This window comes from Parasteatoda tepidariorum, chromosome 3 (genome assembly GCF_982258835.1).
Source record: "Parasteatoda tepidariorum strain Cologne lab strain chromosome 3, Ptep-v5.0, whole genome shotgun sequence".
NCBI classification, from domain to species: domain Eukaryota; kingdom Metazoa; phylum Arthropoda; class Arachnida; order Araneae; family Theridiidae; genus Parasteatoda; species Parasteatoda tepidariorum.
The window spans coordinates 111361497-111382552 of NC_141757.1; the positions used below are offsets into that span (position 1 = coordinate 111361497).

Sequence of the window (21056 nt, forward strand, 5' to 3'; positions counted from 1 at the left end):
AAAAACTTTACCGAACTTAAGAGAGATCACAGTACGCAATATTTATTATTTTAAAAGCTTATTGCCTTAAATTACAAACAAAACTGCTTATTTTTATATGATTGGTATGAAGATATACAAATAAATGCATTGAAAATACAAATGCTAGAAATTTCATACTAATTGTTATTATATATTTTTAGAATCCCCTGATCCAAAAGAAATTTTACAAAACGTATGCCTGTTGATGATTTCTTTAAAATTAAAACAGAAAATTGACGAAGTGCACGAGATATAAATCAAAGCAGTTGTTTCCTTGATCAAAATTGAAGGTGGATCTTATAATAATTCATTACTTCCGTCAATTTTATCAGACAATCAAATAGGTATTCATGTTTTTAATTCCACTTCACTACAATTCTGATTTTCTCCGTCTCGAATGTGTATATTTTCTATGTATAAAATGTTTTATATGATTCTTATTACATAAAGCATATTAATACTATAAAACTACATTAAATTTTGCAAAATATACTATATATATATATTCAAAAATATTTTATTTTTATGATTTCATTTTCCTCTCTTTTAAAAAATCTTCATATTTTTTCAAATGCTTTCTTTAAAAGGTACTTGTACAGGTACTTGTTTTAATTGCTTTTTGTGTGTTTTGTTACCCTGAAGTAATATTTAGTACCCTAAAGTAAGTTTATTGCGACCTTTAGTTTTCATTAAAAATTCAATTATAAACTGTATTTCTCTCATTGTTGACAAATAATACCTTAGGTATCTCAGTTTATCACTTCAGTCTACTTATTTTCATAAGGTATGTTATCAGTTTAATAAAAATCTAACTAATACTAACGTATAAAATATAAGATTTGAAAATGATTTCATTATAATTAATTTGCTTTAAAGTACATGTTAAATAAATATTTGAAACCAAAGAATGATCAGATTATAAATACGCTACTGTTTGATTTAAAGGTAATGCACTGCCGAAACCATCAAAAGAGTAGGTTTTTATTATTCTTTTTAAAAAAATAGTATGTGGTTCAAGAGATACTAAAAGTGTTTTTTATCTGAATATAGACTGCTGTTTTAGACTAAAAAAAACATATTATATTTAGTATATAAAAACTTCATTACATCCTCAAAGGCATAGGAAATGAATAAAATAGATTAGTTTCGATAATTTTTCTTCATTAATTATATTTTACTTCCGTGGTTGAGTTTTTAAAGTACATAACTTAATTTTTTTTAATCTCGACCTTTCAACATTTCGACTCAATTTTGGCGTGAATAACAATGAGGCGATTGTGACCGAATCTCTCAAACGAATATAGACCTTTTCTTTATTCATTTAAATTGTATTAAAAAATCTTCTTTCCTCTTTTTAATTTGCTCCGATTAAAAAAATTATTTAAACATCATCGTTGATAAAAGTAGACTGATCTCTACTGCTCTTATAAAAAAAGTAAGTACCTATTATTCTTTAATTTTTCTCTTAAATACGTAAGTTAAATATTTAATTAATTGGCAATGGAATTTAAATTTACTCGTCTTATAGAAACGAGTTTTAAAACAAAGTATAAACAAAATAAACACACAGTTTCAGATAAATTTAGAAATACTAATCAAAACTCTAATTAGATTAATCATTACTAACTAATTACATTCCTAATTAGAAATACTCATTTCGAAATACCTGCCATGTCTTCCCCGTTAATCATTGACACAACGAATTAAAACTAATTAATAAATCTGCTAGGTAGCAAACAACAATTATGTCATCTTTTAAATGTTTGAAAAAGAATATTCATCTGAATATTAATTTATAACAATGGTTAGTTCTTTGAAAATGAGGAAATTCCACTTCTAAACGTTCATCTCACATGTTCTAAGTAAAATTTATGTTCGTGTTTCGCTATCAGAGCCTATTCATAATTCTTATTCATTTATTGATATCTGAAAAAAAATTACCGGGAGGATATTAGAAGAATATTGGGGGATATTTATAATACTGGGTGGGATATTAGGAGGAATATTGTGTATATTTTTACGCATATGCTTTCATACGAATAATAAAGATAAGAATAAACCAAATAAGAACACAAAGTATATTTTGATTACTGTTTAAAATCATTTTATTACAGTAATATTACATATTTAGTTACGTTTCACAGCATATATAATATGGACTACAAAATAAAATTCACAGTACGTTACAAGTAATCAGAGTGATTATATCATATTCGATATTAAAATTTCAGTTCCACATTTATTTGCAAATAATTTTCCTCACAATTTGGCACATAATTTTGGGCAAGAATCTTTAAAATACATTATTTGTATCTTAAACTCTAGTTATAAAGTCAGAAAAAGTAGAAATATTTACAAATTCAATTTTACGAAAAGTGTAAATTAAGTATAGAGAATGGCGACGTACCCTGCCAGTGATGGGTTGACATATCCAGTGTTATCAAAATGGAGAATTTGCCCTCATTCAGGGGAATTTTCGCCTACTTTAAGGGACAAGATTATTTTGGCGAATTTAAAATTATATATCTTTAAGGGAGGGATACCTGGAAAAAATCACATTTTTTAAAGTATTTATTAAATCTTAGCAACAAATTTTTAAAAAACAGGCAGACTGGAAAGTATTTTAAATTTAGAATTACCCTCTTATAAATTCGAAAAACTCAAAGTATTTCATTAGCAGAAGGATATTACAATTGAGGCTCTTGTGCTTTTAAAAAGCCATTCTCACTGGTTGAGAAAGAGGGAGGTAAAATATATTTACTCGTGAAAATGGATGTTTTTTTTAACATAGAAGCCGATGAAACGTTAACAGGTTCTTGTGCACTCAGATTGTCGGTTGAAGGTCAGCATTTGTTGAGAATAGTTCAATCGTTGAATTTGAATCATAAAACCTTATATCAGATTTTAATTCAAAATTCGCACAAATGCCACGTCCGTGAGGCAACAATTGAGTCCTGCAACACGGCAATGCGTGTTGTCACACAACAAGGTGTTTTTGTCCAGTAAACACATTCCTCAAGCTTCTTAACCTCCTTACTCACGTGACTTGAGACTTCGTGACTTTTTCATTTCTCCGAGATTGAAATTTAATCTCAAGGGACATTATTTTGGCTAACTGGAAAACATTCAAAAGACTATAATCTGTCAGATAAAATCAATTCTTTTAATTAAATTGCAATGTGGAGATGAACAAACATCTTAAGCGTTATATGGTTTTCTGAAGGAAATATTTTTAGGGTGACTATATTGTAATGTATTTCAATGCGAACAAAAAAAAATTAAAACATCAGTCCCATTATTTAATTTACAAACCTTGTAGACTTCTTATTACTTTTATAACACTCTTAATCTCCTTCTCCGATTTACACTGAATATGAATTTTAAAATATATTTAGAGTTTACTCCGTATCTTATAAATAATCATAGTGATTATACACATTTATCGAATATATCTTTGCTTTTGCATTTAAAAATTCTGCTTTGCATAATTTACATACGTGTATAAACATTTATTTACGTGTGTTTAAATCTCTAAACTTTATATAGAGATTTAAAGAATCTATACAGATTTTTATTACAGATTTTGTATTAACTTCATTATACTTTTAAACACATTTCCCTTGATACCGGTTGAGATTTTCAAAATAAATTTATAATTTAATTGGTATGTTATAAGAAATCATAATGATTATACACATTTATTGAAAATAGATTTCGATTTCCTTGCTTTCGCATTCTAAATTTTAGCTTTACAAATTACGCATTTCCACACATTTATTTACATGTGTTACAATCTTTAAAATCAATTTATAAGTTTTTAGAATATATACAGAATCACATCATAGATTTCATATTAATTTCATCATACTTTTAATCACTTAAATCCTAATAAATTTATAATTTACAGAATACGTTAAAAATAATCATAATTGTTATACATATTTATGGAAAAAAGTTTTCAATATCTTTGCTTTTGCATATAAAATTTTAGCTTTATAAAGCTTATATGTGTTTTTACACATTTATTTACATTTCTTTTAATCTTTACACACAATTTATAGATTTTAAAAATCTATACACATTCACATCATAGATTTTAGATTAACTTCATTATACTTCTAATCACATTTTTCCTGATATTGGTTGAGATTATCAGAAAATATTTTTAATTTACACAGTATGTTCCAAATAATCATCATGATCTTACACATTTATCGAAAATAGTTCTCGATATCTTCGCTTTTGAACTTAAATTTTTAGCTTTACCTAAATTACTCGTATTTTCACACATTTAATTACATGTGTTTAAGTCTTTAAATTCTATTTATGGGGATTTATAATCTATATAGATTCACACAAATTTCCTATTAATTTCATCATATTTTTAATCCAATTTCCCTTTATACTGGTTAAGATTATCAAAATGCATTTATAATTTACCTAATAAGTAATAAGTAATCAGAAAGGTTATACATATTTGTAAAATTTTTTTTCGATAATCTTGCATTTGCAGTTAAAATTTTAGCTCTACACAAATTATATGTGTTTTTACACATTTGTGTTTAAATCTTTAAATTCTATTTATAGAGATTTATAATCTATACAGATTCAGATTATAGATATTATATTAATTAATTTTATCACTCTATTAATCACATTTCTCTTCATACTGGTTGAGATTATCAAAATAAATATTAAATTTGCTCAGTATGTAACAAATATTCATTATGATTATCGGAAATCATTTTCAATATCTTTGTTTTTGCATTTAAAATTTTTGTATTTTGCAAAAAATGTATTTTTTTTATATCTATATGCACTATCTACTAATAATCATTGTATCATTCCTATGTTGATCTCGCAACATGTCGTTATCATTCTTGAAGTAAGACTGATCTAACCTGTAAAAGTGTAGGAAGCGCATTGTTTTGTAGAATAGTCATCTCCACACTATAATTCCACCTCCACCAAACTTTACTGTATCAACCATACATTCTGTCAAAAGTATTCTCCTGGAATAAAAACACTGCCATCGGAATGAAGGAAATTGAATCTTGATTCCCTCATATCCCTGGAAGAGTATCTATAAGGATCTTAAGTTGAAACAGAAGGCATCCTACCTGATAAATGTTCTGGAGGAATACGGGAAAATCCGGAAGTAATGGTCATAAAAAAATGACAAAATTATGCAATGTGAGCCCCAGCCACTACTAAACTTGACCAATTTGTTCTGAAAATTTAAATAATTTGGACCAATCAAAATGCGCTGATAGAAAAATCTTTTTTTTTTTCAGTTTTTTTGTGTTTCTTTTTTTCAATTTTCAATTATTTTTTCCTTTTTGTTTTTTGTTGCTATTTGCTTTTGTTTTCTATATGTCTCAACTTCCAAACTTAACCATTAACCGATAAATGTCTCTTCAAGGGTAAAGGCGCGGGGTTAAATGTTGGTGTGTGACTGTGATTCTTAATTCCTCATTGTAGAAAACCTGTTAAATTAGACTGCTCTGAATTGTGTGGTATTTTTCAAGCGACTTGCGCCAATGCCTTTTTCCTGAAATATGTTTAAGTATGAAGTGTGTTGTAAATTAGGACCGCAGATATCCTCATTTGCATGGGTGCTCAAATACATATTGGTAGATAGTGTATAAATTGCATGCGAAATCGCGTAAGTTATAATTTAATAAACCTTGTGTTTTATTATGAGAATTGTTATATTAACACAATTTAAGGATTCAATAAACAATATTAAGGAATCTGAAAATATTTATTTTAAATAACTGTTTTTGTCGCATTTTGAGCGGCTTTAATTAAACGAGAGTGTTAACTTAGCTTTACTCACAAGAACTCTAAATTTTATGGAAGATAAAAGATAATGTACTTTTGTGTTGGATGAAGCTGCTACAATAACACGAGAACGACTGGAGTAGTCATTTTTATGACAAATGAAATTTATTATGAATATTAGCACCCAGACAATATTTAAAGATTATATTCATACATTGATAACAATGTTTTGATACATCGATTAGGAAGGATTAAAAGAGCTTTGAAACCTTACAAAGAAAGTATTTTTCCACTGCGGCAATAGGAAAACAAATTACAAATTTACAATTCTAAAATTGAACAGCTTTCAATTCTGAATTAAACACGCAGTAATATTCTTAAACCATGGATGAGAAAAATGAAACTTTATATTAACAGCTTGGGAGGTAGTTCATATTAACATCGAGACTTAAAATCCAAAAAAGTGGAAAAACACGATGATCAGGGCCAAAACTATTCCTCCTACCACAATGGTACCTGCAATGAGAAATAGTCTCAATTCCGGATCTCTGCAATAAGAATTTCGTTGAGATCCTTCTTCGTCATCAACTGGTTCCATGGGACTGACTCGAGAAGAGATGAAGTGTCTCGGATTTTCTATAAACAGAAACAATTTATTGTCATTAAACAGAATTCACTTAGAAAGTTTTTTTTTAATGTCTAACCCATGAAAAGTTATTTTAATGCTCCCCTCGCATAAGATTTAAAATATATTATAAAAGTCTATTTGCACTGTAGCAAAGTTTTAAAATTTTTATTTTCCGAAATACTATAATTTGTAAAATTTAACTTTTAATGCAACATACATGTCTTGAATTTGACAGAAGAATCATTTTATTTATTTACATCTTCATTTATTTATTCATTTTGAAGATTCATTTGTTTAGCCATTTTTTTATTTATATATAACTATAGTTGATATTCGATCTTCGCATGGTGGTGAACGAAAGAATTCATAAATCAGCACTGAACAGCACTAAAAAATCGTGCACAAAATTGAAAAACAAAAACTTGCCGATTTTTTAGGCTCTCTTATGTAAATTAGTACCATTTTTCTATTAATTTTGAATTTTAGTACACATTATTTTACTTCAATTATCAGAATCTTCAATTATCAGAATCTTCAATTATCAGAATTAATTATCATTGGCGTCATAAGTAATATAGGTGTTTTTTTACGTTTATCCTTAACGAATTTGTATCAGTTCCCAGTTAGTTGTATAGATTGTATAGATGTGGAATAATATGTTTATCAATTTCCTCAATATATATTTTATAATTATTAATACGAATAACCTTTTTAAGCATTCTAAAATTTATAAATATCTTATATAATGTCTTGCTCTAAAAATAAATTTGTTAATTACTTGTCCACTCGTGTTTCGCAGAATCATTTACCAACTATTTAATTAAACTTTAACATTTCTCAAAATCTTTTTCCTTACGCTACCGAGTATATTATTTTTCCGTTAATATACTAATCAATTGTTTTAGTTATTTAATTTATGTTTTCCTTTAAAGTCAAACATATTTTTCATTATTGTCAAGTTAATACTGAAAATAAACTTAGAATTATTGCCAGTTAGCTAAGAATTAAAATTTGTTAGGAAATTAAAAATATTATGCTGATCAAAATTATTCGATGAGGAACAGCTGATTTTTTACTAAGCATACTTTTTTTTCTAAAGATAAAGATAAAGTTCTGATTGTCTTTTTCTATTGTTTTTTATTTGTTTGAGTAATGAAAAGTAAATGAGAATGTCTGCATAGCAAAAAAAAGCAGTTTGCTTTTTTTAAAGAACAAATAGATATGGACATACAATTTTATTTTGACGTTCAAACTTATTTTTGGCCCTCTAACTTTAAGAACTTTTAAAAGGCATAATATTGAAAACATTTGCTTAAATAGTTGCTAATATTTTTTCTCGACTCTAGCACAACTCAAAAAAATATTGCTATATCAGGAAAATAGCTCATTTTGAATTATTTTTATAAAACAGATATCTCATAGTTTTTTTATAAAGTAAATATCCTGAAATTTTCTGCAAAATCAAAAATATCAAGTATCCGACCCGGGCTGACACTTAATATAAACTGGTTCCTAAATTTTAGAGAACGTGCAAAAAATTCTTTTTTTGTTCTTTCATGAGAGCAATGAGGTAGCAAACATCATTGATGTAATGATCAAAATATTAGGGGGAAAAACAGAAGATTCTGCAGTTTAAATTATAAAAACAGCGAGTCTTAAGCCAATGAGAAAATTCTATTTTTACAATTTCTATCAGGGAAACTCTAATTGAAATTTTTGAAAGAAGCTTAGGATTGAGAGCTGAAATCATCCTTTTTATCTATTCCAAGTTTCACAGTCCAAATTCAGGTAGAATTTCAAGAAGGTATCACATATGACTATAGTTTCTGGCGTTATGAAAGACGCACACAGACTCACCATATTATTATAAATTTTTGATTATTATTTTATTACTACAGATTATCGAAATAAATAAGGGGGTGGTAAATATCAACGCTTAATAGCTTGTTATATAGTTAGAGAGCACGAATTTATAGTTTTTTAATGAAACAATTAGAGAAAGTATAAAAGATTTATTTTCATGTTTTGTAAATAACGAGGTTGATAGGGGAAATTAGCGTATTTTGAGTATGCTAATTAGAATATTAATTTTTCACAATATCAGTTATATAGTTTCAGATTTCAGAATATTATTTTTATGGCATGTGCCTCCTATTTAGAAGGTGGAGTAAAAGAAATTCAAAATACCTTTCCTATCATCATCCTATATAACAAAACCTGTTTATTTCTTTTTCAAAGACAGATGATTATTTTTCAAATCAAGGTAATCATTCACTTAGGATAAACATATAACAAAAAGAGCTTACCTAAAACTACTCTAATTACATATTTTATTAATAAATTTGATGATTTGAAAGTATCAACTTTAAAAAATATAAATAATTAATGAGAAGAAGTTACTGGCATTAGTGAAGCAAGGGGCAAAACCTTCTAGTGTTATTAGAAATGACGGGAAAAAATCAAGTAACTGATGAATCAATTTTGAATTTTTGAATTTTTTATAATTGCATCCAAGTTAGTAATAAGAGCTTTATATATATACATGCACACTCACACACACACACACACACACACACATATATATATATATATATATATATATATATATATATATATATATATATATATATATATATATATATATATATATATATATATATATATATATATATATATATTTATGTATATGAAATTTTTTTTATAGCTGTTGTGAGAAAGAATATTCTTATTCCTTCTCAAGTAAGTTGAGCATCTTGCATCAGATAGATACGATCTCCCGATAGGGGAATCGCCTATAAAACAGGCTGTGCAAATGCCTGTGGAGACTGTATGGTAAATTTCAATTTTCACGTGCTTGCAGAGCGATGCGTGTATTCCTTTTTTTACACATTGCACTGAGAGTGCATGTTGTCTACATTATAATTTATATTTTAATAAAACTTTATTTTCCGCTAGTTGTTTGTCTTTTTCAAGTTCAACAATCAACAATTTTCATCATAGTTTGTGTTCTGATCTAAGTTTACCTAAGTTATTAAGACCTAAGGTATATTAAATATTAATACAAAAAATGTAAGAAAATATATCACTTACTTATAAAACATATATATAGACTTACATATATTACATATGTATAGAAACTGTACAATCACACATGCCACACTTGCCTCATACTTCCAAAAATAGTTATTTTATGATTTTTTGAAGCTATGATTTCATGGCTGAGAAATGAGCAAATGTTAAAATTGAAACATAGCTTTAGACCAGTTTAGTCATCAGATTGTCACGTTATTTTCTATATTTTCAGCACGTTTTGAGATAGATTTTTAAATTTTAAAAGAAATATTGAAAAATGCATTTAAAAATTCCTTTTTTTTCAATATTGTAGTTACGTTGCATTATTTCACTTTCAATTGCTCTTGAAATGTGTATCGTAAAAACCTAAATAGCTAAATGCCAGAGATAAACTGTAAATCATCAATTTTATATAGATTCAAACCAAAACAAATGAATTTTAAAAATTTAAGTTAAAATTTAGGCCAGATTTGGTGCATTGAATTGTCACTTCTCGTTTCTTTAATCAGTCATATCTTGCCTTACGCTCATCAAAACTTAAATTACAATATTTTTAGATGCTATTAAAAAGTTTTAAAAAAATTCATTAATTTTCAGAATATAGAATATTTCAACATTGGCTTTCTTCTCAGTATAAAGTCGATATATTGTCATATGCTATGTTTTAAGATTCATAGAAGATTTTTAAAATGTTGATATATAAATGTCTTACCCTGTCGTAATGGAATTTCAGTCTGAAGTGAAGTATAGTGATCTACTATTTGCGCTTCAGGGGAGTTAACTGTAAAAAGTATAGTCAATCACTTTTAATAAATACTAAAGTAAACTTAGTTTAAATTACTTATTATGCCTAAATTAAAACTATATTTAAATAGCCATTAAAAAGAGAGAAAAACGAAAGCAAGTTAAAGATTTACCTGCAGATGTCGCAGGTGTTGATGATAAGTCATCTTCTTGAAGCCTGTAACATTATACTTAAATGTATCAAAAACTAAAGAAACATTCTTTGAATTATATAGTCATCATTAGAAAAATAGGGTAACCTATCTAATGAAAGTATGAGCATTAAGTTATTATAATTCAAGGAAGAGTTAGTGATTCTGTGTTTCCTTTCTAAAGCCAAAACTGTTCATGCTAAGGCTTTCAAGTTTGGATAACGGATTCGAGGGAAAATATTTACCTTCTATCCTAAAAATCCTTATAAAGTTTAGATGTTATAAGAGATGTTGTAATGTTAGATGTCATGATGAGTTAAATAATATAAATGTTATGATTTATACTGGAAACATCTAATCTCTTTCTCGTAGTTCTCAACTTCTCTTTATTATTTTTATTGGTATACGTGTCGGAATGCAATGTCTAATCTCTTATAACTTAATAACCATTTGAGCTGAGGTTGAGATTTGAAATTTTATATCTGACAAAATCAAATACAAATTTCTATTAGTTTGTTCAGGAGAGATGTTTTATTTATGAAGTTTTCGTCTGAGTTTAGCATTAGACATTGTTTTAAATCAAAGTATAGACGAGTCTGTTATGAGTTAATTGCACGTTCGTTAATGATATTTTTCAGAATTTGAAATATCATCATGGATCAACCTTTACACAACCTAATTAATATCTCGAAAGCTCTCTGAAATCGCCTCTTTATTTTGTTTATTATTCGTTTTTTTAAACTTAATTTTATATACTTAAGTATTTAAAAAAAATCATTGAAATAAAGAAAAATGAGTTCTGCTCTACATCTAATAACTTAAAGCAACCAAGAATAATAAGAGTTAAAATCAAGAACTGTTTTGACTAAAATTACTGAAGAAAATTGTACAAAAATCGTTAATAAAAAATGGACAGAATTTATGTTTTAAATTGTCGCAGTACCTACTTCTCAAATTGTGTATTGTTGATTATTTGCATTTTTTCGGTTATTTGCATTATTGAAGAGCTGGCATTCAACACGAGCCATAGCATCATTTACTAAGCTGAAAGACAAAGATTTCGGTAGTTAATCTTTAATGCAATCAGTTGAACCTCAAAAAAAAAGTTTTTTTTTCTGTTTTAATTTAATATCGTAAAGTCTCTGAGAAGATTATGGAACAATTATGAATACAAGGAGTAGAAATATTTATTTACTCTTTCGGTATACTCGTATGCATTTGAGTTTTGTACAAGATTTTGAAGAGTTGCTTCATATAAGTTTATCCTTTTTACCTCGTACCGTATGAATGACGGGTATACTGCAAAAATTACGGATTAAAGTACGGGGACATCTACCAGCACCCAGGATAATTTTTTACCGTAAATTTAATTTTTACCGTGAAATATTCAAAAAAAATCTGACCAAAAAAAATTAGACAAAAATTTGACATACCGTTATTTTTACAGTAATGTTTATTATAAAATAACTGAATTATTGCAGTTAAAGAATTATTACTGCAAAATTATATGGCATAAAATGTTATGGTTAAAAGGAATTTTCAGGTAAAATTAATTTCACGGATGATGCAAGCAGTGTGCCGATACATTTTACCTTAATTTGATCTGGAATCTTTTACAGTTTATTTAGCTAGTATAAAAGTAAATCTCTTAGAATAATAAATAATTTTCGAACGGAAGAAATTCAACATACATCCGATTCTGTATTCTGAAATAAGATTTATACTGTATAATTAACTTTAATGTTCATATATAATTTGAAGGAAAGGATCAGGTGGTATTCCGAAGATTTTAAAAATTTCGTTTAAGAAGTGCACCTATAGATGAAACTAATCACAGAATTTCATGGAGAAATGTTTAGGATTAAAATAAAATTTAAAAAAAACTACATTTTTTTATCAATTTAAAAAAGAAAGTTTGGGAAGGACTTCTTACCATATTAGCAAAAAATGACGTGATTCAGTTACATGAATGTTACTGCAATAAGTTGACAGATTATAATATATTATAGAAAAATATAGAAAATTTATGTAATTTATTAGGACATAAAGTAGAGAAAAAATATAACTCTTTTAATTAGGATGTTTTTCCTGAATGTTTTATCAGAGTTCAAAATTTATTGAATAACTTATCGTACACTTTTATGACACAGCGAATAACATCATACATTTTACAATATAGAACAAATAAATCGAAAAATATTTTTGAATACAGAACAAAAATGTTATCTAAAAATCAAATGTAGTCAAATAGGCCTATAACAAGAATGTAGGGACAGTTTGCGCGTAATCAGAACGATCGAAATTATTAAGCCTGAAATCAAGTATAGTATAGTCTAACCTCGCTAATAACAATAATGTAAGGTTCGACGCAATTCGTTCTCGATCTATAAAAATTATACCCAAATTCATGTTGTTGCTTTATTTATTTTACTGTTCCTCCATTAATTATAAAGAGGAAAAAAACAGTCTTTTTACTAAATTTTTCAGCAATTATGAAGGACGTTACGTATTGACAACTGTTAATACAATTATTTTTATTCCTTTTCAGGAAGGAATTAAAAAATGCATTAACTAAGGTACACAAATTTTTTTTTTTAGTATTTAAGCTAAGGTAAAACAAAAACACTATTTAAAGATGAATGCCTTTTAATGAATGACTACTCAGAAAGATGAGACAGAAAATATCAACGAATGTCTATTAACGAATAACTACTGAGAAAAATGGGAAAACATCAATGAATGACTACTACTATTGGACAGATGACATCTAACCAATGGTTACTCTGTAAGACTATGAGACTGAGAACATCGTTGACAACTCTTAACGATATGTCTAAAAATAACAACATTTGAATTTTACATTTTTAACTTCTGTTTTCGTCAATAACTTCTATTTTAGTACGAAAATCAAACAGTTATACTTCTAAGTATGATATTTTAAATTAAGCAAATCTTACGCCATCGGGCAGCTGGGCTGATTAACTTTGGGCTTCATCTTCACCAGTTGAAATAGTCTCTCTAGTTCTCCAGTTGAATAGTTCTCTTGGGACTAAAATTACAGAAAAATGAATAAATAAATGAACATCACAGAAATACTTTTTTTTAAAAAAAATTTTGGAAACTTGTTTTAGGTTACCTAAAGCATCAACGTAATTCCTACTTTGATTTGAGTAATTATTTCTGAGGTTACCGCTTTCCTATTTGTAAGACCGCTTTTACCTCATGAATAAAAAGAACTCTTAACATACATATATATATATATATATATATATATATATATATATATATATATATATATATATATATATATATATATACAAACTGTTCCTTTACCATTCATTACAGTAGTGCACGTACGTTTAAAAAATTTATTACCACTAGGAAATAGATGCATTTTGCAAAAGATCATATAAGATAAAAGCATTATAAGTCCAATTTAAAATTGTTTGTGGATCACTTTTTGTAGAGCTTATAAATAAATATGAAGAATAAATATGAAGTTTACCGAAATTTGCACTATTTTCTAAAAATCAACTAAGTTTTTGTTATTATTTTACTAAACAACCTGTAAAAAGTGTTATATTCTACAAGATCACATCACAGAAATGAGAATCACTTTATGATGCACGAAATGATATAATGTATTATACTATGATACTTCTTAACTGCATGCTGAAGCTCTTTCAAAGCTTCGCATGAAGACTTCGAAAAAAATTCAAACGTAATTTTACTCAATGTTAGGTTTTTACAAATGCAAAAAAAATGAAAATTAGTTTTTGAAAATTTTGAGTCCAACTCCAAGAAAACATAGAAAAAATCAAAACACACAATTTTTCTAAGAGACAATGACATAATAAAAATATTTTTTATAAAAGGGAATTGTTTTCTCCATTCCTTCATCTTGTATTCCCTCTTCTCATTCTTTACAAATAAGTGAACAATCTATTCAATTGACTACAGAAAACCTATTTAAAATGCTAAATAACCATAACAATTAATTTTTCTGTATTCCTTTCTTGGTTTTCACTAAAAATTAAAACATCAGAATAATTTGAAAAATTAGAAAAAAAAAGAATTATTATTTAAACATATTTGTAATTAAAAGTGATTCTTTGCTTTTGGTAATAAAACTATATTAAAATCAATACCACTTTTTTAATTAAATTTTAGTGCTTTAAAATGTTACTCGAATGATTTGTAAATATTCATATAAAATTGAATTCAATATTTTTCAATTTTTTCTCGTTGAAAATATAAATTTATTAGAGTTTAAATAGTTTTGTAAAAAGGTTTTACTTTTCAAATTCATTAAGGAAGGAATGGGATTTTGTAATTTTTTATGGAAGAGTAACATCAACTTTGCATTTTAGATGATGTTATTGGTTTATATCATCCTTCTTCATTTTACACATTGTAATTTTTCATTTACGAACAAAAGTTTGTTTTCCGAGCCATGAAAGCAAAAATATTAACTTGCATTTTGAGTAACATCACTTGTTAATTTTTTGGTTTGTTTGTTTTGCTTCTCATATATTGCATATGAATGTATTTCTTCCATATTATATGCATTGTTTTTTTTTCAAATTGTGCTTTACTACATGAATAATAATTTTTTTTAAATTTTATCCAGAGAAAAACTCTTACATAAATGTAGGCATGCACTCTGAAAAAACCTTATATTACATTCATGTATATTTTGTTCAGTTTTAATTTAGTTTCATATGGATACAAAAAATATTCATTTTATTTGTGCTATTATTGTTTGTTTGCTTACTGGCAACTCATATTTTCATGCGCATTAGAATTAATTTCAAAAACAGGCTTCATTTCAAAAACAGGTTTCAAATCTAGCACATTTTAGCATTATATTCTAACTAATTCTTTCAATTAACTGTTATTTTGTTAATTGCGTATTATTTTTTGCACGATAAATATAATTTACTTTAAAATATTTTTAGTTTACCTTAACATCAAAAGTAAGTTCAACTATACAGCAAAATGCTTTACACTGTACTTAATATTCTATTAAAAAAGGACTTATTAAAAAAAAAAAACTTTCTATTAAAAAATTATTTCCATTAAAAAAGACCTTTTAGTTGCTGTAATTATAAATCTTACTATTACTAATTTTTTATGCCTTTATACTAAAGCAAATAATTAATAAAATATTTCCCTTTTTTCTGTAAAAATAATTTTATATTTTACTTACAGTACAGTATTTCACTTACAGTACAGTTACTGTACCGTATTTTACTTAAACAAAATTTTAAAATAATACTTAAGGAAAATTTAACCGCAACTGCAATTTAAATGTAAAAAACTGTTACTTGTAACTCACTAACTCTGAAAAAACGTATATATTTCATAGTATTTTTAGCTAACATTGTAATTGATGTAATGTCATTTCCTACACTAGTTACTTACGCAATAAAATTTAAAGTTGATATAAATATTCATGACAAAATCTGCCGAATAGTATATACAATAGATAGTTTTATAACTATTAAAATGGTTCTGAATCAACCTCTAAAGAGTCCCTAAACTTGCTATGTTAACATCAATATTCACTAGATATCAGAGTACTATTTTTTTAAAAAATTTCTCTCTTAAATATTTTATAGGATTTTTTTCTTCTATGCTTCAGAAAATAAAATATTAAGAGTCGCTTAAATAAATATGCTATACTTGCTACTGTCCTTAAAATTCTGAAAACTACTGTTTATTATACTACTAAAAATACTTGTGCTATGCAGAAACAATACTTTAGACTCATTTTTAAATTAAATTTAAAAAAAAAATTTGTTTGTTCACTTAAAATGAAGGAGTGAAAATCACTCAACTTGAGTGGTATTTCACTCTTTCATCTAGAAAAAAGGAGCCTTCTCATCTTGAGAGAAAATCACTCAAGTGAAAGAGTGATACGGAAATCACTCAAGTTTGAGTGAAAAAATTTCACTCAAACATGAGTAATTTTCAGTATCACTTGAGAGGATAGTGTTCACTAAAACTTGAATGATTTTCAATTGTTTTTGATAGATTATATGTATCACTTGATTGGGTCCTTTTAATTTGAATTTCAATCATTTTTCATTCATAATTGGCATCATTTAAGTGTTATTTATTCTCTTTACTTAAGTTTCATTTAAATCACATTTGAATTAAACTAATCGTTTTCAGACTATTCACTGTATCTTTTAATGCCTATCATAAATAAGATGAAAAGAAAAATATTTTTAGCATGTGTAATAGAAATAGTTTATCAGCATTCATTTCTTTTAAATTTCATCAATGGTGTGTTCGGTAATTGATAAGTTTTTTTTTTTAAATTTTAAAACTAGACAGTGATAGTTGATTAAAAAAGTGAAAGCTTAGTAATTCATTTGTATTTCACGATGTGCTGAATATAATTGCAAGATAATACTCTTTAGCGATCGAAAGCTTTGTGACAAACTTAAGCACAAAATTTTAAGTTAAAAATAACTTCTTGTAATAATACAAATGTTTTATTAACAGTTTACCTAATTTTTCATTTCATTTCGGCATTCAAAAAGTAATTAAAGAGACTTCATTAGTACGTTTTATCATACTTAACCATTTCCATCCTAGTTCTTAAGTACATAACTTTGATAATTTTTCTACATTTCATTTTTTTTGGATGGTAACTTTTCAAGTTATTACTTGAATTATTAAAGATTTGCAAAAGTATACTTAAAAAAATATTTTTAGATATTGGTGACAGGTAAGAGCATAGCGTCTTTTTAACAGGGTACCCACTCAATTTCTGAAAAAGGTTCCCTGACTTTTCCAGGTAAATTACAACTAAAATCAAGACCATATTTTATCTATATCATTAAATTTTTCATAAGAAAAATTTTATTCTTTTATTTGAAATGGCAAATATTAGATTTTCTGTGCAAAAAATAATATTATTAAATGAGGATGGAAACATTTCAGATTGACTAAAATGTAAAATATTTTAAACCAATAATTGTAATAAATATAGAATTTTTTAACTCGATTCTCAATAACTAACTACTGTTGCTGACAATTTTAAGTCAGGTTATTTTCCAGATATAAAATAGGCATTCTCCAGGATTGCAATTTGCCCTGACTATTCCTAGAGTTTTGGAGCTAAAATAAATTTCCCTGACAATTTCAGGTTTTCAATGTTTTAATCGTTCATTTGTTTAATTGTAATTTACAAATGAACTGAATGCAATTTAATTGTATTAAAAAACATAATAGTATCTTTGGTAATTTTTAAACATGCTTTTATATAACGTTTATGCATGTGTAACAAAGCTCTAAAAATCACATTAAGTCATCAATAATAATTAGTGAAAATAAGTAGCTTTCATGACAGCAAAATCTTGCAGTTCTTAGTTTTTAATTCTTTATCACTTTATAAAATGTCTTCTCGAAGTAGAGTAGTCAGCATCTTTGCAAAACGAATTGGTGTCTGAAAACTATGATTCAACTGCAAAGGGTTAAGACTTTTAGCAGAAAATGTCATAATGCATTAGTGAATAAGACAACTAAATTACGAGAAAAAAAATATATTTCATTGTATATGTTTATTTATACATATATTCTTTATGTGGTATATAGTAGATTATTTAAGTTTTCTATAGTGTTTTTAGAAGCACCTTTTTCTGCTTATAGAGCATAAATTGACGTAACGATAAGAACATAGAGCTTGATTTACTGAACATTACATTCAAAACAAAGTGACTCTTAAACAAAAAGTCAATTGCTCTTTTGGAGCAATTGTCAACATCTACAATCATCTTATCCAATATAAGAAAATTCTCTGTTTGCTTTTTCCTTTCACAGACGAGCTGTGGGCAATCAATTTTAATTAGCTCTTCATCAAAATTCTCATTTTGCTGAAAAAAAAACATTTACGCATCATGTAGACAGTTTTTAAAACATAAATACTAATTTTGATGCATTCTTTTACTAAAAAACTCCAAATTAATGACTTTCCCCGTCTTTATACTAATAAAATACAAACTGTTCCAGCTAAACATTCGAAATACTTTTAAAATCTTAAAAATTTTTGTAAACTTGAAAAAGACTTTATAGCATATTTTTCATTCGAAAAATACATTATAAAATAAAATTTATATCATTATTAAAATTCAACAATCAAACAGAACAATAAGTCAGAAAAATGCATTTTATATACATCACATTATTTACTCCTTTCACTTTAGTATATAAAACACACTATTATTTATTTATTTATTTCTGTTTAACTCACTGAGCCCCCCCCCCGTCACTGAGAGGGGAAAAAAGATTAAAATCTGCCATTGAAATACACACATTTCAAAAAACTTGACGCAGTAAAAAAAATAAAAATTTAACTTTTTTTAGCTACAACTTTGAAAAATATTTAATAAAATTTTTAAAACAATTTGTTTTAAAACAAATTGTTTTAAAAATTTTTGTTTCAAAGTTTGAAGGAGAAATTGTTTAAAACTGCGCAGAATACAAGTAATTAAAATTGTTCTTTTATACAGGACAAGCGCGGAAATAAATTTAAAAACAATATTCATAATTTTTTGAGGGAATCGTCTAAATTTTAGTTTTTTTCCAATTTAATGAGGAAGAGCATCCTCTTTGATTTGACAAAAATTTATTTATCATACTACACATTTTAAAGTTAATTTTATCATCATTCAGGCTTTTTCTTGATTCGCCTTGAATTTAAAACATTTTACAGCTATCGAAATAAATTTAAAAAAAGAAGTTTTTGCTGTCTCAATCATATGTAACATACTATTTAACCGTAGTGATAATCCTTCAGTTGCGAAATATTTCATTTCCATGTATAGTCAAAATAACAGTACTATTAAAGACCTAGTGGCACATTTACAGTTTTTGCCCTTCATTTTTATATAATTAATAAGAAAATCTATTAAATATGAGTAGTTGAAAATTCGGGCTACTACCCCACGGGGCTCCTACCCCAGTTCAATGACCTCTAGTCTTATCGCTGTGGCGGTATACTCATGGGGCTCCTACCCCAGTTCAATCAAACTATGAAGATAGAGGTTTTTCTGAGATTGTGAGATGCCTTCTTTAGACAAGGTTTTATAGGAAGGAAGATGGTTTTTTTTTAATCTCTTCTTTTGAAAGTGGAAGAATTATTTTTATTTTCCGGACTTAAAAATTTTCCTTAAGCTAGTATATTTTAATTATGTTTTTATATTTTAAATTAATGTGTGAATTATTATTTTCTCATTATAGCATTATAAAAACATTGATTTAATTTCTAAATGAACTCTTCTTTAGAGATTATATTTTTACCAATTTTAAATTATATGTCTAATAATTATAAACTGATGAAATAGCTTCATAGTCAGAATGTTTGTATTTAATTAGTCTAGATAGTAAATATGTAATAATCATTCTAAGAGATAACTATACATATTCAGTTGAATAAAATGGTTTGTGCTTTCATTACTGAAATTAATGTGTGAATTATTACAGGTCCTGGATTTGACAGTGACCGGGCAAGGTTGACTCTGCCTTTCTTCCCTTCAGCGGGTCCATAAATGAGTACATGCTGGGGAACTAAGCACTGGGGGCATCGCGTTTGGCTGACCACCTAACTGGAGCATCTCCTGTTCCCCAGAGCCCAAGGTCAAGAAAACTGAGATGGGCACAGTAGGGCTTCTATGGGCTGTCGCGCTACTGAGTTTAGTTTTAGAATTATTAGACACGTCATTTAAAATTGGTAAAAATATAATCTCTAAAGAAGGGTTCATTTAGAAATTAAATCAATATTATTATAATGCTTTAATTCAAAAATAATAATTCGAACATTATTTAAGTAAAGAAAACATAAACTATTTTTTTCAACTGAATATGTATGGTTATCACTTAGAATGATTATTACATATTTACTATCTTGACTAATTAAATACAAACATTCTGACTATGGAACTATTTCATCAGTTTAGAATTATTAGACATATAATTTAAAATTGGTAAAAATATAATCTCTAAAGAAGAGATCATTTAGAAATTAAATCAATGTTTTTATAATGCTTTAATGAGAAAACAATAATTCGCACATTAATTTAAATAATAAAAGCATAATTAAAATATACTAGCTTGAGGAAAATTTTTAAGTCCGGAAAATAAAAATAATCCTTCCACTTTCAAAAGAAGAGATAAAAATAACATCTTCCTTGCAATGAAACCTTATCTAAAGAGGGCATCTCACAATCTCAGAAAAACCTCGGTCATTACAGTTTGATTGAACTGGGGTTGGAGCCCCATGGGGTAGTAGCCCCTATTTTTAACTACTAATATGGTTTCACCAAGAAATCTTACAGCACATTCTGAAGGGAACTTGTTCTGAATCTGGGTACTATGTGATGACTGGAATATAAGAACAAAATTGTTTTTAATAAATGATATATTTTACAGGGAATCTATAAATGGAGTTTGCCGACCAGGTGGAAGAGCGGGCAGCGTGCCTGACTGTGAAGCCAGTGACAGCGGGATAGAATCCCGCTCAGGGTATGGATGTTTCCCTCTCTGTTGTGTGCTGTGTGAATGTGGCTCACCCTGTAGCAGTATATATACATATATATATATATATA

At 26.9% G+C, this 21056-nt stretch overlaps 1 protein-coding gene across 1 annotated transcript; it reads right to left on the reverse strand.

Moving 5' to 3' along the window:
* Window positions 1–5718: 5718 nt before the first annotated feature.
* On the reverse strand, window positions 5719–13482 carry LOC122272595 (uncharacterized). The gene is made up of 4 exons (XM_071187301.2): window positions 13398–13482; window positions 10423–10466; window positions 10218–10286; window positions 5719–6441 (listed from the first exon to the last, which is right to left on the reverse strand). The coding sequence occupies exons 1-4, from the start codon at window positions 13433–13435 to the stop codon at window positions 6254–6256; spliced, it is 339 nt and encodes a 112-aa protein (XP_071043402.1). The 5' UTR covers window positions 13436–13482; the 3' UTR covers window positions 5719–6253.
* Window positions 13483–21056: the final 7574 nt, after the last annotated feature.

Excerpts from the sequence above, each read along its gene's own strand:
- LOC122272595 (XM_071187301.2), bottom strand. The coding sequence starts at position 13,435 with ATGAAGCCCAAAGTTAATCAGCCCAGCTGCCCGATGGC. Across the intron at positions 10,467-13,397 it reads CAGCCCAGCTGCCCGATGGC|GCTTCAAGAAGATGACTTAT; the intron begins GTAAGATTTGCT and ends ATAATGTTACAG. Across the intron at positions 6,442-10,217 it reads TGAAATTCCATTACGACAGG|AAAATCCGAGACACTTCATC; the intron begins GTAAGACATTTA and ends TTCTGTTTATAG.